At 62.0% G+C, this 24,268-nt stretch overlaps 1 protein-coding gene across 1 annotated transcript in view; it reads right to left on the bottom strand.

Moving 5' to 3' along the window:
* Nucleotides 1-24,268, bottom strand: part of LOC144676809 (sodium/potassium-transporting ATPase subunit alpha-3-like) — a gene marked incomplete at its 3' end in the record, with an annotated part of 55,821 nt that overhangs the window by 3,448 nt on the left and 28,105 nt on the right. The window contains 11 exon segments of the mRNA XM_078537133.1: nt 1,145-1,281; nt 1,937-2,112; nt 4,465-4,657; nt 8,053-8,187; nt 14,284-14,393; nt 15,243-15,441; nt 17,515-17,783; nt 22,198-22,315; nt 22,600-22,734; nt 23,351-23,464; nt 24,253-24,268. The exon segment at nt 24,253-24,268 is cut by the window's right edge and continues 143 nt beyond it. Of these exon segments, the coding sequence (XP_078393259.1) occupies nt 1,145-1,281; nt 1,937-2,112; nt 4,465-4,657; nt 8,053-8,187; nt 14,284-14,393; nt 15,243-15,441; nt 17,515-17,783; nt 22,198-22,315; nt 22,600-22,734; nt 23,351-23,464; nt 24,253-24,268 (1,602 nt within the window).

The raw sequence follows: 24,268 nt of genomic DNA, 5'->3' as shown, positions 1-24,268 counted from the left end.
TATGGCATCATTGGCTTTATTAAGGGGCTGAGGACAAAAGGAAGGAAGTCACACTCAACCCTAGAGAAAAGACTGGTGCAATTCTGGGATCGGCGCTTCAGGAAGGAAGTTGAGGGCTCGGAGAGGGTGGGGAGGTGATTCAGCAGCATGGTTCCAGGACTGAGGGAATTGGTTTACACACAGCGACGAGAGAAGCTGGGATTGTTTTCCATAGCGCAGAGCAGGTTAACTGGGTGATATGATAGAGGCATTCGAAACCAGCAACTACTGGGGGAGTGCCGCACTGTCAGACGGTCAGTACTGAGGGGGTGCTGCACTGTCAGAGGGTCAGTACTGAGGGAGTGCTGCACTGTCGGAGGGTCAGTACTGAGGGAGTGCCGCACTGTCGGAGGGTCAGTACTGAGGGAATGCCGCACTGTCGGAGGGTCAGTACTGAGGGAATGCCGCACTGTCGGAGGGTCAGTACTGAGGGAATGCCGCACTGTCGGAGGGTCAGTACTGAGGGAATGCCGCACTGTCGGAGGGTCAGTACTGAGGGAGTGCTGCACTGTCAGAGGGTCAGTACTGAGGGAGTGCTGCACTGTCAGAGGGTCAGTACTGAGGGAGTGCTGCACTGTCAGAGGGTCAGTACTGAGGGAGTGCTGCACTGTCAGAGGGTCAGTACTGAGGGAGTGCCGCACTGTCGGAGGGTCAGTACTGAGGGACTGCTGCACTGTCAGAGGGTCAGTACTGAGGGAGTGCCGCACTGTCAGAGGGTCAGTACTGAGGGAGTGCCGCACTGTCAGAGGGTCAGTACAGAGGGGATGCTGCACTGTCCAATGTGCTATTTCTCGGTTGAGGTGTTAAAGCTAATCCCGATTGGCCATTTTGCCTGGATATGGAAGGTCCCACAGTTACTCTTGGAGGAATGGGGAAGTTTACCCTTGTGTATGGGCCCAATATTTATTCCCCAGCCAACATGGTGAAATTAAATTCCCCGGTATATCTTATTGCTGTTTGTGGAATCTTGCTCTGCGCCGAATGTTCACTGCATTTTCTGAATGACAACAGGGTCCACACTTCACAAAGTGAAGCTGATGAAAGGGTTCGGGATGATGTGAGGTGCTGTGAGACTGGATGAGAATGTGCGTCTCCGGCCTCTCACCGTGGGTTGACCTGGCTGACTGGGATATTCAGCCGGGCAGCGATATCTTCCACTGTCTCATTTCCTTCCGATATGATCCCCACTCCCTTGGCGATGGCCTTGGCTGTGATCGGGTGGTCTCCAGTCACCATGATAACCTGTGGGGAACCGAGAGTTAGGCCTCGGGCTGCCGAGTTCAAACCCCCACCCACCCCACCCCCGGCTCGGCAACTCCCACCCGGAGTCTAAATTGGTTTCCCATTCCCCCAAACCCCTCCCCTGAAGGTGCTGACTCTCTCTCCCCCTCCCCTGAAGGTGCTGACTCTCTCTCCCCCTCCCCTGAAGGTGCTGACTCTCTCTCTCCCCCTCCCCTGAAGGTGCTGACTCTCTCTCCCCCTCCCCTGAAGGTGCTGACTCTCTCTCCCCCACCCCTGAAGGTGCTGACTCTCTCTCCCCCTCCCCTGAAGGTGCTGACTCTCTCTCCCCCTCCCCTGAAGGTGCTGACTCTCTCTCCCCCTCCCCTGAAGGTGCTGACTCTCTCTCCCCCACCCCTGAAGGTGCTGACTCTCTCTCCCCCTCCCCTGAAGGTGCTGACTCTCTCTCCCCCTCCCCTGAAGGTGCTGACTCTCTCTCCCCCTCCCCTGAAGGTGCTGACTCTCTCTCCCCCTCCCCTGAAGGTGCTGACTCTCTCTCTCTGTCTCTCTCTCTCTACCCTGAGCCTCATGTTCTCTCCGCCCCCTCTGCGCTGCCTTATTCTGACCCCACACCTCTCCCTGTTGTCTGGGGGGTGGGGTTCCTCCTCCCGCTGGGTACCTTGATGCCCGCGCTCCGGCATTTGCCCACGGCGTCGGGCACGGCTGCCCTCGGGGGGTCGATCATGGACATCAAGCCGATGAAGCACAGGTTCTCGATGGTGAAGTTCACGTCGTCTGTGTCGAAAGCGAAGCCCTTCGGGAATTGCTCCTCAGGGAGGAAGAAGTGGCAGAAACCTGGGGAGCGGAGGGAGACAGACAGGAACCCATCAGCAGGAGCTCTCCTCGCCCCATCCCACATCGAACAAGAGGCAGGGAGGAGGCCATTCGGCCCCTCGAACCTGCTCCCCCATTCAGTACAATCAGGGCTGATCTGGTTGTGGTCACTTTCCTCCCCAACGACTCTTTGTCGATCCGAAATCTGTCTGACTCGCCCTTGAATATATCCGGTGACCCAGCCCCCACTGCTCTCCGGGGGGGGGGTGGAATTCCACAGACTGATACACCCCCCTCCGCAAGAGAGGAAGCTTTCTCCTCATCTCCATCATAAATGGGAGACCCCCCACTTATTTTTAAACTGTGCCCCCACCCCCCACTCCCTCTCGTTCTCGATTGCCCCACCAGAGGAAACAGCCTCCCAGCCTCCACCCTCTCAAACGCCCTCCCTCAGGATTTTATCTGTTTCAATAAGATCCCCTCCCATTCTAAACTCCAATGGGCACAGGCCCCAACCCTGCTCGAGATGTCCTCACAAGATAAACCCCCCCTGTCATCCCAGGAATCAGCCCAGCAACACTTCTCTCAACTCATTCCCAATGGAATTCTGTCCCTCCTGAAGTAAAGAGGAACCGGGCGCAGTCCACCAGGCGTGCTCTCCCAGTGCGGCACAGAAAGAGACCATTCAGCCCATCCACTTCCAATCAACACAGTCCCACTCGCATTGCCTTCCCCCTTCTCCCTGCAATCGCTTCCCCTCCCAGCCTTTCTCCATACGGCTTTTAAAACTTGCCGGTAAATCTGTATCCACACCGGATTATTTAACCGATTGAAGGCCAGCGCAGACGCCCCATCAGAGGTTTCCACAAATATCCGCCTGGCTCCTTCCGCTGGCCCCTGTAAATCTGTGCCCCACTGGTTACTGACACCCGGAATCACTCCCTACCTCAATCTGAAAGCTTCTTCATTGGAAGCACCAATCTCAGACCCGAGTGCGAGGAGTCAGCGTTTGCTAAACTCTTGCCTCCGAGCTGCAGGGTTCTGGGGCTCGAATCCCACTCCAGAGATTCCAGTGCAGGAACCTAGGCTGATGCTCCAGTGCATTACTGAGGTAGTGCTGCACTGTCGGAGGGTCAGTACTGAGGGAGTGCTGCACTGTCGGAGGGTCAGTACTGAGGGAGCGCTGCACTTTCGGAGGGTCAGTACTGAGGGAGTGCTGCACTGTCGGAGGGTCAGTAGGAGTGCTGCACTGTCGGAGGGTCAGTACTGAGGGAGTGCGGCACTGTCAGAGGGACAGTACTGAGGGAGTGCTGCACTGTCGGAGGGTCAGTACTGAGGGAGCGCAGCACTGTCGGAGGGTCAGTACTGAGGGAGTGCTGCACTGTCAGAGGGTCAGTACTGAGGGAGTGCTGCACTGTCGGAGGGTCAGTACTGAGGGAGTGCCGCACTGTCGGAGGGTCAGTACTGAGGGAGTGCCGCACTGTCGGAGGGTCAGTACTGAGGGAGAGCTGCACTGTCGGAGGGTCAGTACTGAGGGAGTGCTGCACTGTCGGAGGGTCAGTACTGAGGGAGTGCTGCACTGTCGGAGGGTCAGTACTGAGGGGGTGCTGCACTGTCGGAGGGTCAGTACTGAGGGAGTGCTGCACTGTCAGAGGGTCAGTACTGAGGGGGTGCTGCACTGTCGGAGGGTCAGTACTGAGGGAGTGCCGCACTGTCGGAGGGTCAGTACTGAGGGGGTGCTGCACTGTCGGAGGGTCAGTACTGAGGGAGTGCTGCACTGTCGGAGGGTCAGTACTGAGGGAGTGCTGCACTGTCGGAGGGTCAGTACTGAGGGAGTGCTGCACTGTCAGAGGGTCAGTACTGAGGGAGTGCTGTAGTGTTGGAGGGTCAGTACTGAGGGAGTGCCGCACTGTCAGAGGGTCAGTACTGAGGGAGTGCTGTAGTGTTGGAGGGTCAGTACTGAGGGAGTGCCGCACTGTCAAAGGGTCAGTACTGAGGGAGTGCTGTAGTGTCGGAGGGTCAGTACTGAGGGAGAGCTGCACTGTCAGAGGGTCAGTACTGAAGGAGTGCAGCACTGTCAGAGGGTCAGTACTGAGGGAGCGTCGCACTGTCAGAGGGTCAGTACTGAGGGAGTGCTGCACTGTCAGAGGGTCAGTACTGAGGTAGTGCTGCACTGTCGGAGGGTCAGTACTGAGGGAGTGCTGCACTGTCGGAGGGTCAGTACTGAGGGAGCGCTGCACTGTCGGAGGGTCAGTGCTGAGGGAGTGCTGCACTGTCGGAGGGTCAGTGCTGAGGGAGCGCTGCACTGTCGGAGGGTCAGTACTGAGGGAGCGCCGCACCTCACCCCCATCCTCCTCTCCCGGTTAAACTCACCCAGTACCCGTTCTCCCAGGCCGCCCAGCTCCATGTATGCGTTCTGGAAAGCCTCCTTCATCTCCTCGTCCAGTTGCTGCTCTTTGCCCTGTATCATGATGGTTGAGCATCGATCGAGGATTCTCTCCGGGGCTCCCTTCATCACCAGCAGGTACCTCTTATCATTCAGGTCTTCCGTCTCGTGGATGGACAGCTGGGCAACAAAGAAACCACGAATCACACAAACTGTGTCTCCCCACCTCCGCACAACCCACAGAACCAGAGAACAGTGACAGCACAGGAGGAGGCCATTCGGCCCATCTTGTCCATGCCAGCCCGAGGACACCCAGGTGCCCTTTCTAATCCCACCTTCCTGCACCCGGCCCATAGCCCTGCAGCTTACAGCACTTTAGGTGCAGATCCAGGTACTTTTTAAAAGAGTTTACAGTTTCTGCCTCTACCACCAACTTGGGCAGCGAATTCCAGACACCCACCACCCTCTGTGTAAAAAAGTTCTTCCTCATGTCCCCCCTACACCTTCTGCCACTTATCTTGAATCTGTGTCCCCTGGTTCTAGAATTCTCCATCAAGGGAAACAATTTTATCCTGTCCACTCTATCTATTCCCTTCATAATTTTGTACATCTCAGTCAAGTCACCTCTCAGCCTTCTTTGTTCCAGGGAAAATAACCCCAACCTATCCAATCTCTCCTCGTATCTACACTTTTCTAACCCTGGCAACATTCCCATAAACCTCCTCTGCACTCTCTCCAGAGCTATTACGTCCTTCCTGTAATGTGGTGACCAGAACTGCACACAATACTCCAGTTGTGGCCTCACCAGTGTTTTATACAATTCCAACATTATATCCTTACTGTTATATTCTAAAGCTCTGCCAATGAAGGAGAGCATTCCATATGCCTTCTTTACAACCTCGTCTACTTGAATTGCTGCCTTCAGGGACCTGTGTACTTGTACGCCAAGATCTCTGACTTCATCTACCCCTCTTAGTATATTCCCAATTATTGTGTAATCCCTGTCACTGTTTGACCTTCCTAAGTGAATGACCTCACACTTCTCTATGTTAAAATCCATCTGCCACTTTACTGCCCACTCCACCAACCCATCTATATCGTTTTGGAGATTATGGCTATCCTCTACACTATCCTCTACTCGGCCAATCTTTGTATCATCTGCAAATTTCCCAATCGTGCCCCCCACGTTCACGTCCAAATCGTTAATATATAACACAAACAGCAAGGGTCCCAACACCGAGCCCTGTGGAACACCACTTGAGACAACTTTCCATTCGCAAGGACATCCATCGACCATTACCCTTTATTTCCTGTTACAAAGCCAACCTTTTATCCAGTTTGCCTCATTACCCTGAATCCCATGGGCTTTTACTTTCCTGACCAATCTGCCATGTGGGACCTTGTCAAATGCCTTGCTAAAATCCATGTACACAACATCCACTGCACTACCTTCATCAACCCTTCTGGTCACTTCCTCAAAGAATTCAATCAAATTTGTGAGGCAAGACCTTCCTTTAACAAATCCATGCTGACCATCGCTGACTAGTCCATGCCTTTCCACATGACAGTTAATCCTATCTCTCAGGATTGATTCTACTAATTTGCCCACCACCGATGTAAGACTAACCGGCCTATAATTGTTTGGCATTTCCTATGACCCCTTTTTGCACCATGGAACTACGTTTGCATTTCTCCAGTCCCCCGGCACGTCCCCGTTGAGAAACGGCCCACAGTCTCCCAAAGGAGTGACCAAGAGCGTTTAGTAACAGGCCCTTCAGCCCATGCGGCCTGTGCTAGCCCTCCACACGAGCACTCCTCCCGGCCAATTCATCTCACCTCAGCACCATATCCCTCCTCCCTCCTGTGGTTATCCAGCTTTCCCGTTAAAGATGTCTCTGTCCATCCCCTCGAGCTGCTACCCCCTGGGACCAGCAGCTACACATTCTCCCCGCCCTCTCGGTAAAGAAATCTCCCCAGAATTCCCGATTGGATTTATCAATGACCATCTTATATCACGATGGCCCCGCTATTGGCTTCTTCCTGCACTGTAAACATCTTCACTAGGCTTAGGATATCAGCCCCGTCTATTTGGTTAAAGACCTCAGCACACCCCACAGGAACTCTCGTTTCGAGGGAGAGAGAGAGAGAGAGAGACAGGCTCCAGCCTGCCAGTTATCAGTGTCGTCTCTCCCTCTTCTCTTTTCCTTGCTCATTCATGAGACCTGGGCATCACTGGTTGCCCATCCCTAATTGCCCCTGCCCCACCTTTTCAGTTTTAGTGCGCTGACCAGAATTTCAAACAGGCTTATGGGTATGGATATGGGTTGAAGTTGAATCCCAATGTGTGGCAAAAGGAACTGCACATTCACTGGGAAACTGTAACCAGCCAGGGGCAGCACAGACGCACAGGCTGTTTGTGTGGATTGTCGAATCTTAAACTCAGGCCTGATACTAGTCCTGGCAATGAGGTTAGATACAGAGTAAAGCTCCCTCTACACTGTCCCCGTCAAACACTCCCAGGGCAGGTACAGCACGGGGTTAGATACAGAGTAAAGCTCCCTCTACACTGTCCCCCATCAAACACTCCCAGGACAGGTACAGCACGGGGTTAGATACAGAGTAAAGCTCCCTCGACACTGTCCCCATCAAACACTCCCAGGACAGGTACAGCACGGGGTTAGATACAGAGTAAAGCTCCCTCTACACTGTCCCCATCAAACACTCCCAGGACAGATACAGCACGGGGTTAGATACAGAAAAGCTCCCTCTACACCGTCCCCAACAAACACTCCCAGGGCAGGTACAGCACGGGGTTAGATACAGAGTAAAGCTCCCTCTACACTGTCCCCATCAAACACTCCCAGGGCAGGTACAGCACGGGGTTAGATACAGAAAAGCTCCCTCTACACCGTCCCCATCAAACACTCCCAGGGCAGGTACAGCACGGGGTTAGATACAGAGTAAAGCTCCCTCTACACTGTACCCATCAAACACTCCCAGGACAGGTACAGCACAGGGTTAGATACAGAGTAAAGCTCCCTCTACACTGTCCCCATCAAACACTCCCAGGACAGGTACAGCACGGGGTTAGATACAGAGTAAAGCTCCCTCTACACTGTCCCCATCAAACACTCCCAGGACAGGTACAGCATGGGGTTAGATACAGAGTAAAGCTCCCTCTACACTGTCCCCATCAAACACTCCCAGGACAGGTACAGCACGAGGTTAGATACAGAGTAAAGCTCCCTCTACACTGTCCCCATCAAACACTCCCAGGACAGGTACAGCACGGGGTTAGATACAGAGTAAAGCTCCCTCTACACTGTCCCCAGGCACAGGTACAGAAACATTCCACTGTCATTGTGCGACTGAGGGACATCACAATGAACAGTTGTGGGAACGCTCAGCGGTACTGGGTTGAGAGTCCTTACGAAAGGCTATGGACCTGTATAATGATGCCTGTTTCTCTAGGCTGGGAGCTGCTCAGGTTTTGCTGCATTTGGGGCTCTGTGTTTATATTCAGCAGCATGTGGGTGATGTCTCCCTCAGAGATCTGATGGTTCCACGGGGCTTACCTGGTATTTGTTAGTGGAGTTAAATGGAATCTCGTTGATTTTCTTGTTCTTATCCCTGATCGCCCTCACCGACCCCGAGGAAAGCTCGATACATTTCAGCAACGCAGACTCTGAGGCATCACCAGCCACGTCTCTCTGTCAGGGAGCAGAACAGGCATTGTTCAGGCTTCAGACTGAGGGTGCAGTATACAGCTGTGTGTGTCCATACAGACACCGCGGAGGGACACGCACAGACGGAGGGAGCGTTGCACTCCCGGGGAGAGGGTCACGCTCCCGGGGACAGGGTCACGCTCCCGGGGACAGGGTCACGCTCCCGGGGAGAGGGTCACGCTCCCGGGGAGAGGGTCACGCTCCCGGGGACAGGGTCACGCTCCCGGGGACAGGGTCACGCTCCCGGGGACAGGGTCACGCTCCCGGGGACAGGGTCACGCTCCCGGGGACAGGGTCACGCTCCCGGGGACAGGGTCACGCTCCCGGGGACGGGGTCACGCTCCCGGGGACCGGGTCACGCTCCCGGGGACCGGGTCACGCTCCCGGGGACCGGGTCACGCTCCCGGGGAGAGGGTCACGCTCCCGGGGAGAGGGTCACGCTCCCGGGGACAGGGTCACGCTCCCGGGGACAGGGTCACGCTCCCGGGGAGAGGGTCACGCTCCCGGGGACAGGGTCACGCTCCCGGGGACAGGGTCACGCTCCCGGGGAGAGGGTCACGCTCCCGGGGACAGGGTCACGCTCCCGGGGACGGGGTCACGCTCCCGGGGACGGGGTCACGCTCCCGGGGACGGGGTCACGCTCCCGGGGACGGGGTCACGCTCCCGGGGACGGGGTCACGCTCCCGGGGACGGGGTCACGCTCCCGGGGACCGGGTCACGCTCCCGGGGACAGGGTCACGCTCCCGGGGACAGGGTCACGCTCCCGGGGACAGGGTCACGCTCCCGGGGACAGGGTCACGCTCCCGGGGACGGGGTCACGCTCCCGGGGACGGGGTCACGCTCCCGGGGACGGGGTCACGCTCCCGGGGACGGGGTCACGCTCCCGGGGACGGGGTCACGCTCCCGGGGACGGGGTCACGCTCCCGGGGACGGGGTCACGCTCCCGGGGACGGGGTCACGCTCCCGGGGACGGGGTCACGCTCCCGGGGACGGGGTCACGCTCCCGGGGACGGGGTCACGCTCCCGGGGAGTGGGTCACGCTCCCGGGGAGAGGGTCACGCTCCCGGGGAGAGGGTCACGCTCCCGGGGAGAGGGTCACGCTCCCGGGGACAGGGTCACGCTCCCGGGGACAGGGTCACGCTCCCGGGGACCGGGTCACGCTCCCGGGGAGAGGGTCACGCTCCCGGGGACGGGGTCGCGCTCCCGGGGACAGGGTCACGCTCCCGGGGACGGGGTCGCGCTCCCGGGGACGGGGTCACGCTCCCGGGGACAGGGTCACGCTCCCGGGGAGAGGGTCAAGCTCCCGGGGAGAGGGTCACGCTCCCGGGGACAGGGTCACGCTCCCGGGGACGGGGTCACGCTCCCGGGGAGAGGGTCACGCTCCCGGGGAGGGGGTCACGCTCCCGGGGAGAGGGTCACGCTCCCGGGGACAGGGTCACGCTCCCGGGGACGGGGTCACGCTCCCGGGGACAGGGTCACGCTCCCGGGGACGGGGTCACGCTCCCGGGGACAGGGTCACGCTCCCGGGGAGAGGGTCACGCTCCCGGGGAGAGGGTCACGCTCCCGGGGACAGGGTCACGCTCCCGGGGACAGGGTCACGCTCCCGGGGACAGGGTCACGCTCCCGGGGACAGGGTCACGCTCCCGGGGACGGGGTCACGCTCCCGGGGAGAGGGTCACGCTCCCGGGGACAGGGTCACGCTCCCGGGGACGGGGTCACGCTCCCGGGGACAGGGTCACGCTCCCGGGGAGAGGGTCACGCTCCCGGGGACAGGGTCACGCTCCCGGGGACAGGGTCACGCTCCCGGGGACAGGGTCACGCTCCCGGGGACGGGGTCACGCTCCCGGGGAGAGGGTCACGCTCCCGGGGACAGGGTCACGCTCCCGGGGACAGGGTCACGCTCCCGGGGACGGGGTCACGCTCCCGGGGACGGGGTCACGCTCCCGGGGACAGGGTCACGCTCCCGGGGACGGGGTCACGCTCCCGGGGACAGGGTCACGCTCCCGGGGACGGGGTCACGCTCCCGGGGACAGGGTCACGCTCCCGGGGACAGGGTCACGCTCCCGGGGACAGGGTCACGCTCCCGGGGACAGGGTCACGCTCCCGGGGAGAGGGTCACGCTCCCGGGGACGGGGTCACGCTCCCGGGGAGGGGGTCACGCTCCCGGGGACAGGGTCACGCTCCCGGGGAGAGGGTCACGCTCCCGGGGAGAGGGTCACGCTCCCGGGGACAGGGTCACGCTCCCGGGGACAGGGTCACGCTCCCGGGGACAGGGTCACGCTCCCGGGGACAGGGTCACGCTCCCGGGGAGAGGGTCACGCTCCCGGGGACAGGGTCACGCTCCCGGGGACAGGGTCACGCTCCCGGGGACAGGGTCACGCTCCCGGGGACAGGGTCACGCTCCCGGGTACAGGGTCACGCTCCCGGGGAGAGGGTCACGCTCCCGGGGAGAGGGTCACGCTCCCGGGGAGAGGGTCACGCTCCCGGGGACAGGGTCACGCTCCCGGGGAGAGGGTCACGCTCCCGGGGACAGGGTCACGCTCCCGGGGAGAGGGTCACGCTCCCGGGTACAGGGTCACGCTCCCGGGGACAGGGTCACGCTCCCGGGGACAGGGTCACGCTCCCGGGGAGAGGGTCACGCTCCCGGGGAGAGGGTCACGCTCCCGGGGACAGGGTCACGCTCCCGGGGACAGGGTCACGCTCCCGGGGACAGGGTCACGCTCCCGGGGACAGGGTCACGCTCCCGGGGAGAGGGTCACGCTCCCGGGGAGAGGGTCACGCTCCCGGGGACGGGGTCACGCTCCCGGGGAGAGGGTCACGCTCCCGGGGAGAGGGTCACGCTCCCGGGGACAGGGTCACGCTCCCGGGGACAGGGTCACGCTCCCGGGGACAGGGTCAAGCTCCCGGGGACGGGGTCACGCTCCCGGGGACGGGGTCACGCTCCCGGGGACGGGGTCACGCTCCCGGGGAGAGGGTCACGCTCCCGGGGACAGGGTCACGCTCCCGGGGACAGGGTCACGCTCCCGGGGACAGGGTCACGCTCCCGGGGACAGGGTCACGCTCCCGGGGACAGGGTCACGCTCCCGGGGAGAGGGTCACGCTCCCGGGGAGAGGGTCGCGCTCCCGGGGACGGGGTCACGCTCCCGGGGACGGGGTCACGCTCCCGGGGACAGGGTCACGCTCCCGGGGACAGGGTCACGCTCCCGGGGAGAGGGTCACGCTCCCGGGGAGAGGGTCACGCTCCCGGGGACAGGGTCACGCTCCCGGGGACAGGGTCACGCTCCCGGGGAGAGGGTCACGCTCCCGGGGACAGGGTCACGCTCCCGGGGAGAGGGTCACGCTCCCGGGGACAGGGTCACGCTCCCGGGGACAGGGTCACGCTCCCGGGGACAGGGTCACGCTCCCGGGGACAGGGTCACGCTCCCGGGGAGAGGGTCACGCTCCCGGGGACGGGGTCACGCTCCCGGGGAGAGGGTCACGCTCCCGGGGACAGGGTCGCGCTCCCGGGTACAGGGTCACGCTCCCGGGGAGAGGGTCACGCTCCCGGGTACAGGGTCACGCTCCCGGGGACAGGGTCACGCTCCCGGGGACAGGGTCACGCTCCCGGGGACAGGGTCACGCTCCCGGGGAGAGGGTCGCGCTCCCGGGGAGAGGGTCGCGCTCCCGGGGAGAGGGTCGCGCTCCCGGGGACAGGGTCGCGCTCCCGGGGAGAGGGTCGCGCTCCCGGGGAGAGGGTCGCGCTCCCGGGGAGGGGGTCACGCTCCCGGGGACAGGGTCACGCTCCCGGGGAGAGGGTCACGCTCCCGGGGACAGGGTCACGCTCCCGGGGACAGGGTCACGCTCCCGGGGACAGGGTCACGCTCCCGGGGAGAGGGTCGCGCTCCCGGGGACAGGGTCACGCTCCCGGGGAGAGGGTCGCGCTCCCGGGGACGGGGTCACGCTCCCGGGGACAGGGTCACGCTCCCGGGGACGGGGTCACGCTCCCGGGGAGAGGGTCACGCTCCCGGGGACAGGGTCACGCTCCCGGGGACAGGGTCGCGCTCCCGGGGACAGGGTCACGCTCCCGGGGACAGGGTCACGCTCCCGGGGAGAGGGTCACGCTCCCGGGGACAGGGTCACGCTCCCGGGGAGAGGGTCACGCTCCCGGGGACAGGGTCACGCTCCCGGGGACGGGGTCACGCTCCCGGGGAGAGGGTCACGCTCCCGGGGAGAGGGTCACGCTCCCGGGGAGAGGGTCACGCTCCCGGGGAGAGGGTCACGCTCCCGGGGACAGGGTCACGCTCCCGGGGACAGGGTCACGCTCCCGGGGAGAGGGTCACGCTCCCGGGGACCGGGTCACGCTCCCGGGGAGAGGGTCACGCTCCCGGGGACGGGGTCGCGCTCCCGGGGACAGGGTCACGCTCCCGGGGACAGGGTCGCGCTCCCGGGGACGGGGTCACGCTCCCGGGGACAGGGTCACGCTCCCGGGGAGAGGGTCAAGCTCCCGGGGAGAGGGTCACGCTCCCGGGGACAGGGTCACGCTCCCGGGGACGGGGTCACGCTCCCGGGGAGAGGGTCACGCTCCCGGGGAGGGGGTCACGCTCCCGGGGAGAGGGTCACGCTCCCGGGGACAGGGTCACGCTCCCGGGGACGGGGTCACGCTCCCGGGGACAGGGTCACGCTCCCGGGGACGGGGTCACGCTCCCGGGGACAGGGTCACGCTCCCGGGGAGAGGGTCACGCTCCCGGGGAGAGGGTCACGCTCCCGGGGACAGGGTCACGCTCCCGGGGACAGGGTCACGCTCCCGGGGACAGGGTCACGCTCCCGGGGACAGGGTCACGCTCCCGGGGACGGGGTCACGCTCCCGGGGAGAGGGTCACGCTCCCGGGGACAGGGTCACGCTCCCGGGGACGGGGTCACGCTCCCGGGGACAGGGTCACGCTCCCGGGGAGAGGGTCGCGCTCCCGGGGAGAGGGTCGCGCTCCCGGGGAGAGGGTCGCGCTCCCGGGGACAGGGTCGCGCTCCCGGGGAGAGGGTCGCGCTCCCGGGGAGAGGGTCGCGCTCCCGGGGAGGGGGTCACGCTCCCGGGGACAGGGTCACGCTCCCGGGGAGAGGGTCACGCTCCCGGGGACAGGGTCACGCTCCCGGGGACAGGGTCACGCTCCCGGGGACAGGGTCACGCTCCCGGGGAGAGGGTCGCGCTCCCGGGGACAGGGTCACGCTCCCGGGGAGAGGGTCGCGCTCCCGGGGACGGGGTCACGCTCCCGGGGACAGGGTCACGCTCCCGGGGACGGGGTCACGCTCCCGGGGAGAGGGTCACGCTCCCGGGGACAGGGTCACGCTCCCGGGGACGGGGTCACGCTCCCGGGGACGGGGTCACGCTCCCGGGGACAGGGTCACGCTCCCGGGGACAGGGTCACGCTCCCGGGGACAGGGTCACGCTCCCGGGGACAGGGTCACGCTCCCGGGGACGGGGTCACGCTCCCGGGGACAGGGTCACGCTCCCGGGGACGGGGTCACGCTCCCGGGGACAGGGTCACGCTCCCGGGGACAGGGTCGCGCTCCCGGGGACAGGGTCGCGCTCCCGGGGACAGGGTCACGCTCCCGGGGACAGGGTCACGCTCCCGGGGACAGGGTCGCGCTCCCGGGGACAGGGTCGCGCTCCCGGGGACAGGGTCGCGCTCCCGGGGACAGGGTCGCGCTCCCGGGGACAGGGTCGCGCTCCCGGGGACAGGGTCGCGCTCCCGGGGACGGGGTCGCGCTCCCGGGGACGGGGTCGCGCTCCCGGGGACGGGGTCGCGCTCCCGGGGACGGGGTCACGCTCCCGGGGAGAGGGTCACGCTCCCGGGGACAGGGTCACGCTCCCGGGGACAGGGTCACGCTCCCGGGGACAGGGTCACGCTCCCGGGGACAGGGTCACGCTCCCGGGGAGAGGGTCACGCTCCCGGGGACAGGGTCACGCTCCCGGGGACAGGGTCACGCTCCCGGGGACAGGGTCACGCTCCCGGGAGATTGTGAGCCAGACCCAGGGGTAGTTGCCACTTACCTGGTTCAGTGATCTCTGACTCTCTGCCTGCACCGCTCCCTCTCTATGTGACATACCTTCAGTATGGGGATGTTTTCCTGTCCTGCTTTGAATGTCGCTCGGTTACAGAGGGCAGCAATCCGGGAGAGAGAAGCCCAGGTGATGGAACTCTTATCGAAGGAGGCACCTGAGGGCCAGAGGGAGAGAGTGAGAGTGAGATACAACCCAAGGTATATCCAGCGCCAGCAGGCTGTGGGTAACAAGCTGAGAGAGAGAGATAGAGCACGAGGGTGAGAGAGGGACAGAGAGAGATCGAGAGTTAGAAAGAGACAGAGAGGGAGACACAGAGAGAAAGTGAAAAACACAGAGAAAAATAGAACTAGTGGAAGACAGAGAGAGACAGGCAGAGAGACAGGGAGTCAGAAAGAGAGAGAGAGACAGACAGAAAGAGAAAGTGTGGCAGACAGAGTGAGAAATAAAGAGAGTGGTAGAGAGACAGACAGAGGGAGCAGGAGCAAGACAGAGAGAGTGTAGGAGAGGCAAAGGGAGAGAGACAAAGACAGGGAGACAGAGGGAGAGAGAGAGACAGAGACAGAGAGATAGCCAGAGGAAGAGGGAGAGAGAGAGAGACAGAGTGAGAGAGAGACGGAGAGATAGAGGCGGAGGGATAGAGGCGGAGAGATAGAGGTGGAGAGATAGAGAGACAGGAGGAGAGAAATGGTGATATAGAGAGAGCAAGAGATGAGGAGAGAGCGAGACAGAGAGAGAGAGGCAAAGGAAGAGGGAGAGTGAGGGGTGAGGGGGAGAGAGAGATGGGGAGATTGACAGGGGGAGTTGGGGGGGTGAGTACGGTGTTGGGGAGGGGGGTGTTGGGGGAGGGGGCCGGGGTGAGGGTCAGTCCCTCTCTGTTTACCGGACTGGTCCTCGGTGTTGTCGGGGGAGGGGGTGAGTGCGGTATCGGGGGGGTGAGTACAGTTTTGGGGAGGGGGGTGTTGGGGGAGGGGGCCGGGGTGAGGGTCAGTCCCTCTCTGTTTACCGGACTGGTCCTCGGTGGTGTCAGCCTCGTGGATCTGGTTATCGAACCACATGTGGGCCACAGTCATCCGGTTCTGGGTCAGGGTCCCCGTCTTGTCTGAGCAGATGGTCGAGGTGGATCCCAGGGTCTCCACAGCCTCCAGGTTCTTCACCAGGCAGTTCTTCCGGGCCATACGCTTAGCAGTCAGGGTCAGGCAGACCTGCGGGAGGGACGCTCAGTGTTCAGACCAACTGGACTTCACTAACAGGCCCTCAACCCCACTCGGACCCACCCAGACCCACCCCAGCGCAGCCCAGACCCACCTGACCCACCCCACCCCACCCCAGCCCACCCAGACCCACCCAACCCCAGCCCAGACCACCCGGACCCACCCCACCCCAGCCCAGACCACCCGGACCCACCCCACCCCAGCCCAGCCCACCCAGACCCACCCAACCCCAGCCCAGACCACCCGGACCCACCCCACCCCAGCCCAGACCACCCGGACCCACCCCACCCCAGCCCAGACCACCCGGACCCACCCCACCCCAGCCCAGACCACCCAGACCCATCCCACCCCAGCCCAGACCACCCGGATCCAGACCACCCGGACCCATCCCACCCCAGCCCAGACCACCCGGACCCACCCCACCCCAGCCCAGACCACCCGGACCCACCCAGATCCACCCCACCCCAGCTCAGACCACCCAGACCCACCCAACCCCAGCTCAGACCACCCAGACCCAACCAACCCCAGCCCAGACCACCCAGACCCACCCCCACCCTAGCCCAGACCACCCAGACCCACCCAACCCCAGCCCAGACCACCCGGACCCACCCCAGCCCAGTTCACCCAGACCCACCCCAGCCCAGACCACCCGGACCCACCCCAGCCCAGTTCACCCAGACCCACCCCAGCCCAGACCACCCAGACCCACCCAACCCCAGCCCAGACCACCCAGACCCACTCCGCCCCAGCCCAGACCACCCAGACCCACCCAACCCCAGCCCAGACCACCCAGACCCACCCCCACCCCAGCCCAGACCACCCGGTCCCACCCTGAACCCAGGAGCAGCCTGACAGAGGGTGCAGGGCCTGTGGTGAGGGTGAGGACCCACCCTAACTGCTCCAGGAGACACTCAACTGCATCAAGCATCACAGAGTCACTTAGGCCACTGAAAGAGGCCATTCAGCCCATCGAACCTTCCGAGGAGCAACTGGGTCTATCCCCTTCCCCCAGTCTATCCCTGCACCTTGATATCCTTCACGCGCTTGTCCAATTTCCCTCTGATCGTCCCCACTTCCACCCCCACCCCCTCTCGTGGGGTGAATCCTCCAGGTTGTCAGCACTCGCTCTGTAAAAATGTTCATCTGCACATTCCCCTCTTCCCCAAATCTTTACACTTGTGTCCCCTATTCCTTGTAGCATCGGTTAACAGCTTCTCTTTCCCTACCTTGTCCAAACCTGTCCTGGTCTTGGACGCCTCTATTAAATCTCCCCTCGATCTCCTTCAGTCCAAGGAGAACAAACCCAGCTTCTCCAACCTAACCCTGTAACTAAAACCCCCTCATCCCCGGAACCATTCTGGTAAATCACCCTCCGCACCCTCTCAAGGACCCTCCCATCCTTCCTAAAGTGTGGTGAGCAGAGCTGGGCTCAGTTCTCTAGTTGTGACCTAACCAGAGCGTGAGAAAGGCTCAGTTTAGCCTCCCTGCTTTTCTACTCAATCCCTCTATTTATGAAGCCCGGGATCCCATTGGCTTTGCTAACCGCTCTCTCAATACATTCTGCTACCTGATCTGTACACATAAACCATCCACCCCCACCCCAGCCCCCTCTGTCCCTGCTCACTCTATAGAACTGGGTCATTAAGTCTTTATTGCCTCTGCCTATCCCCTCTGCCAAAATCCATCAGCTCCCACTCCTCTGTGTTCAATTCTATCTGCCACTGCTCTGCCCACTCTGCCAGTCTGTCTATGTCCTGTTGTAGTCGATTGGTGCCATCCTCACCCTCTGACACTCCTCCAAGCCTGGCATCATCGGCAGGTCTTGAACTTTTACTCTGTATTCCCACATTGAAGATATTTATATATATCAGGGAACAGCAGTGCTCCAGGGAACACCACTGTCCACCATCGGCCAGCCTGAACAATCACCGTTCACCACAACTCCCTGTTTACTGTCCATAAACCAACTGTTTCCTCCAAGCTGACCCTGACCCTCCTACTCCATGAACCGCGATGGTCTGGATGGTCAATGGGGAGCCGGTTAGGGGTCAGCCTGACACTCACCGTCACTGTAGCCAGTAAACCCTCGGGGACGTTAGCGACAATGATTCCGATCAGGAAGATCACAGCCTCCAGCCAGCTATATCCCAGGATAATGGAGAGGATAAAGAAGGTGACACCCAGGAAGACAGCCACTCCCGTGATGATGTGGATGAAATGCTCGATTTCCTTGGCGATGGGCGTCTTCCCCGTGTCCAATCCTGAAGCCAGGGTGGCAATGCGGCCCATTACTGTCCGATCACCGGTGAAGATCACAATCCCGCGGGCAGTGCCTGGAGTGAATGAGGGACACGGGGATCAAACCGGGATTGCTCGCACTGACAGCGAGCACCATCCCACCGACACCGGGCACACTCGCACCGACACCGAGCACACTCGCACCAACACCTGGGTACACACAGAGCATACTCACAACGACACCCGGGTACACAACGAGCACACTCGCACAGACATCCGGGTACACACCGAGCACACTTGCACAGACACCCGGGTACACACCGAGCACACTCGCACCAACACCTGGGTACACACCGAGCACACTCGCACAGATACCCGGGTACACACCGAGCACACTCGCACAGACACCCGGGTACACACCGAGCACACTCGCACAGACACCCTGGTACACACCGAGCACACTCGCACAGACACCCGGGTACACACCGAGCACACTCGCACAGACACCCGGGTACACACCGAGCACACTCGCACAGACACCCGGGTACACACCGAGCACACTCGCACTGACACCCGGGTACACACCGAGCACACTCGCACCGACACCCGGGTACACACCGAGCACACTTGCACAGACACCCGGGTACACACCGAGCACACTTGCACAGACACCCGGGTACACACCGAGCACACTCGCACCAACACCCGGGTACACACCGAGCACACTCGCACAGATACCCGGGTACACACCGAGCACACTTGCACAGACACCCGGGTACACACCGAGCACACTCGCACCGACACCCGGGTACACACCGAGCACACTCACACCTACACCCGGGTACACACCGAGCACACTCGCACTGACACCCGGGTACACACCGAGCACACTTGCACAGACACCCGGGTACACACCGAGCACACTCGCACAGACACCCGGGTACACACCGAGCACACTCGCACTGACACCCGGGTACACACCGAGCACACTCGCACCGACACCCGGGTACACACCGAGCACACTCGCACTGACACCCGGGTACACACCGAGCACACTTGCACAGACACCCGGGTACACACCGAGCACACTTGCACAGACACCCGGGTACGCACCGAGCACACTCGCACAGACACCCGGGTACACACCGAGCACACTCGCACTGACACCCGGGTACACACCGAGCACACTCGCACCGACACCCGGGTACACACCGAGCACACTTGCACAGATACCCGGGTACACACCGAGCACACTTGCACAGACACCCGGGTACACACCGAGCACACTCGCACAGACACCCGGGTACACACCGAGCACACTCGCACTGACACCCGGGTACACACCGAGCACACTCGCACAGACACCCGGGTACACACCGAGCACACTCGCACTGACACCCGGGTACACACCGAGCACACTCGCACAGACACCCGGGTACACACCGAGCACACTCGCACCGACACCCGGGTACGCACCGAGCACACTCGCACAGACGCTGGGTACGTACCGAGCACACTCGCACCGACCCCGAGCAAACTCGCACAGACACCCGGGTACACACAGAGCACACTCGCACAGACACTCGGGTACACACCGAGCACACTCGCACCGACCCCGAGCAAACTCGCACAGACACCCGGGTACACACAGAGCACACTCGCACAGACACTCGGGTACACACCGAGCACACTCGCACAGACACCCGGGTACACACCGAGCACACTCGCACAGACACCGGGGTACACACCGAGCACACTCGCACTGACACCCGGGTACACACCGAGCACACTCGCACAGACACCCGGGTACACACCAAGCACACTCGTACAGACACCCGGGTACACACCAAGCACACTCGCACAGACACCCGGGTACACACCAAGCACACTCGTACAGACACCCGGGTACACACCAAGCACACTCGCACAGACACCCGGGTACACACCAAGCACACTCGTACAGACACCCGGGTACACACCGAGCACACTCGCACAGACACCCGGGTACACACCAAGCACACTCGCACAGATACCCGGGTACACACCGAGCACACTCGCACAGACACCCGGGTACGCACCGAGCACACTCGCACAGACGCTGGGTACGTACCGAGCACACTCGCACAGATACCCGGGTACACACCGAGCACGCTCGCACTGACACCCGGGTACGCACCGAGCACACTCGCACAGACGCTGGGTACGTACCGAGCACACTCCCACCGACACCCGGGTACACACCGAGCACACTCCCACCGACACCCGGGTACACACCGAGCACACTCGCACAGACACCCGGGTACACACCGAGCACACTCGCACCGACCCCGAGCAAACTCGCACAGACACCCGGGTACACACCGAGCACACTCGTACCGACATCCGGGTACACACCGAGCACACTCGCACAGATACCCGGGTACACACCGAGCACACTCGTACCGACATCCGGGTACACACCGAGCACACTCGCACAGATACCCGGGTACACACCGAGCACACTCGTACCGACATCCGGGTACACACCGAGCACACTCGCACAGACACCCGGGTACACACCGAGCCCTCTCACACAGACACCCGGGTACACTCGAACAGACACCCGGGTACACACCGGGTACACTCGCACAGACACCTGGGTACATACCGAGCACCCTCACACCGACACCGAGCACACTCACACCGACACCGAGCACACTCACACCGACACCGAGCACACTCACACCGACACCGAGCACCCTCACACCGACACCGAGCACACTCACACCGACACCGAGCACACTCACACCGACACCGAGCACCCTCACACCGACACCGAGCACACTCACACCGACACCGAGCACACTCACACCGACACCGAGCACACTCACACCGACACCGAGCACACTCACACCGACACCGAGCACACTCACACCGACACCGAGCACACTCACACCGACACCGAGCACACTCACACCGACACCGAGCACACTCACACCGACACCGAGCACACTCACACCGACACCGAGCACACTCACACCGACACCGAGCACACTCACACCGACACCGAGCACACTCACACCGACACCGAGCACACTCACACCGACACCGAGCACACTCACACCGACACCGAGCACACTCACACCGACACCGAGCACACTCACACCGACACCGAGCACACTCACACCGACACCGAGCACACTCACACCGACACCGAGCACACTCACACCGACACCGAGCACACTCACACCGACACCGAGCACCCTCACACCGACACCGAGCACACTCACACCGACACCGAGCACACTCACACCGACACCGAGCACACTCACACCGACACCGAGCACCCTCACACCGACACCGAGCACCCTCACACCGACACCGAGCACACTCACACCGACACCGAGCACCCTCACACCGACACCGAGCACCCTCACACCGACACCGAGCACACTCACACCGACACCGAGCACACTCACACCGACACCGAGCACACTCACACCGACACCGAGCACACTCACACCGACACCGAGCACACTCACACCGACACCGAGCACCCTCACACCGACACCGAGCACACTCACACCGACACCGAGCACCCTCACACCGACACCGAGCACCCTCACACCGACACCGAGCACACTCACACCGACACCGAGCACACTCACACCGACACCGAGCACACTCACACCGACACCGAGCACACTCACACCGACACCGAGCACACTCACACCGACACCGAGCACCCTCACACCGACACCGAGCACCCTCACACCGACACCGAGCACACTCACACCGACACCGAGCACCCTCACACCGACACCGAGCACACTCACACCGACACCGAGCACCCTCACACCGACACCGAGCACACTCACACCGACACCGAGCACCCTCACACCGACACCGAGCACCCTCACACCGACACCGAGCACACTCACACCGACACCGAGCACCCTCACACCGACACCGAGCACACTCACACCGACACCGAGCACCCTCACACCGACACCGAGCACCCTCACACCGACACCGAGCACACTCACACCGACACCGAGCACACTCACACCGACACCGAGCACACTCACACCGACACCGAGCACACTCACACCGACACCGAGCACACTCACACCGACACCGAGCACACTCACACCGACACCGAGCACACTCACACCGACACCGAGCACACTCACACCGACACCGAGCACACTCACACCGACACCGAGCACACTCACACCGACACCGAGCACACTCACACCGACACCGAGCACACTCACACCGACACCGAGCACACTCACACCGACACCGAGCACACTCACACCGACACCGAGCACACTCACACCGAAACCGAGCACACTCACACCGACACCGAGCACACTCACACCGACACCGAGCACACTCACACCGGGCAGACTCACACCAACACCGGGCATACTCAGAGCCCTTGCGTTCACCGCCCTCACACTCAGCGCCCTCACACTCAGCGCCCTCACACTCAGCGCCCTCACACCCAGCATGCTCATGACGTACCTTCTACACAGTTGGTTGAGAAGAAAGCAATATTCCTGGTCTCCAGCGGATTGTCATTTGTACAATCCGGGGAACGTGTCTGCGGTTCTGACTCCCCGGTTAGTGAGGAATTATCAACCTGCAGGGCACAAGGGAGGAGAGGCGAGAGAGAGAGGGTGAGCAGGAGGTGACAGAGAGAATGAGTAAGCGGCAGGGGGAAGGGGGCAATGGCAGTGAGACACGAGGGTGGGTATGGAGGAAGAGGGAGAGAAGGGAGAGAGATTTTCAGATGAAATGAAAGGTGAAAGCAATGGGGTGTAAGGAAATGAAAAAGACATTGAGAGCATTAGTCAGGACCAACAGTCACCCCAATAGTCAACACATCGCAGTGAGGCAGTGAATGACCAATAGACACCTACATACCTTACAGCCATGAGCAGAGATGATCCTGAGATCGGCTGGTATTCTGTCTCCACCTTTCACCTCGACCAGATCACCAGCAACAACTTCCTCAGCATTGATCTGGGTCTTCTCCCCTTCCCGAATCACCATAGCTTGCTGCACAACAAGGAGACAAATAGCAGCATGGCAATGGGAGCATGGGGGTAGCACAGTGACTCAAACACCCTGTACCCGTCCCTCACCCTGTTCCCGTCCCACACCCTGTACCCGGCCCACACCCTGTACCCGGCCCACACCCTGTACCCGGCCCACACCCTGTACCCGGCCCTCACCCTGTACCCGGCCCTCACCCTGTACCCATCCCAAAACCTGTACCGGTCCCTCACCCTGTACCCGGCCCTCACCCTGTACCCGGCCCTCACCCTGTACCCGGCCCTCACCCTGTACCCGGCCCGAAACCTGTACCCGGCCCACACCCTGTACCCGTCCCTCACCCTGTACCCGTCCCTCACCCTGTACCCGTCCCTCACCCTGTACCCGTCCCTCACCCTGTACACGTCCCACACCCTGTACACGTCCCACACCCTGTACACGTCCCACACCCTGTACACGTCCCACACCCTGTACACGTCCCACACCCTGTACACGTCCCACACCCTGTACACGTCCCTCACTCTTTTCCCCTCCTGTGTCTTTGTTGACCAGAGGCCCTGACTATGTGTGGTCTGGATACTCAGTCCCTCTGGTTGATGAAAGTTATTGTCCTGTTTACCTGAGGCACCATGTTCTTGAAGGACTCCATAATCTTCGAGCTCTTAGCCTCTTGATAATATGAGAAACAGCCGGTGATGATGACCACAGCTGATAGCACAATGCCCAGGTATAACTGCAAAGGAAAATGAACCGTTAGATCCAGAGTTAGACCGACCCAGGGCAACCCCATTAGATCCAGAATGAACCCTCTTTCCATAGGAACAGGCGGAGGCCATTCAGCCCCTCCAGCCTGTTACACAGGAACAGGGGGAGGCCATTCAGCCCCTCCAGCCTGTTACACAGGAACAGGAGGAGGCCATTCAGCCCCTCCAGCCTGTTACACAGGAACAGGAGGAGGCCATTCAACCCCTCTCCAGCCTGTTACACAGGAACAGGAGGAGGCCATTCAGCCCCTCCAGCCTGTTACACAGGAACAGGAGGAGGCCATTCAGCCCCACTAGCCTGTTAGGCAGGAACAGAGGAAACAGTTTCTCTCAATTGACCCTGTTGAGTCCTTTAATAATTTAAACCCCTCGACTAGATCACCCGCCGCACCCCACCCCCCAATCTCAACCCCAGGATATACAGGCGCAGCCTCTGTAGCCTCTCCTGCTGACTGGAGGGGTTTTGCTGCGAGATCCCGGGAGCGATCCCCATCCCCCCACCCATCCCCCTCCCCCCACCCCACCCATCCCCCTCCTCCCCCACCCATCCCCCCTCCCCCACCCATCCCACTCCACCCCCACCCAGCCCCCTCCTCCCCCACCCATCCCCCTCCTCCCCCACCCATCCCCCTCCTCCCCCACCCATCACCCCCCTACCCATCCCCATCCTCCCCCACCCCATCCCCATCCTCCCCCACCCCATCCCCCTCCCCCACCACACCATCCCCCTCCCTCCCCCACACTGCCCCTTACTCACATTGTCTCCCGCAGGA

This window comes from Cetorhinus maximus, unplaced genomic scaffold (assembly GCF_964194155.1).
Source record: "Cetorhinus maximus unplaced genomic scaffold, sCetMax3.hap1.1 HAP1_SCAFFOLD_1946, whole genome shotgun sequence".
Taxonomy (NCBI): Eukaryota; Metazoa; Chordata; class Chondrichthyes; order Lamniformes; family Cetorhinidae; genus Cetorhinus; species Cetorhinus maximus.
The sequence above is the reverse complement of the archived record's forward strand: the minus strand, read 5'-3'. Positions and strand labels throughout refer to the sequence as shown.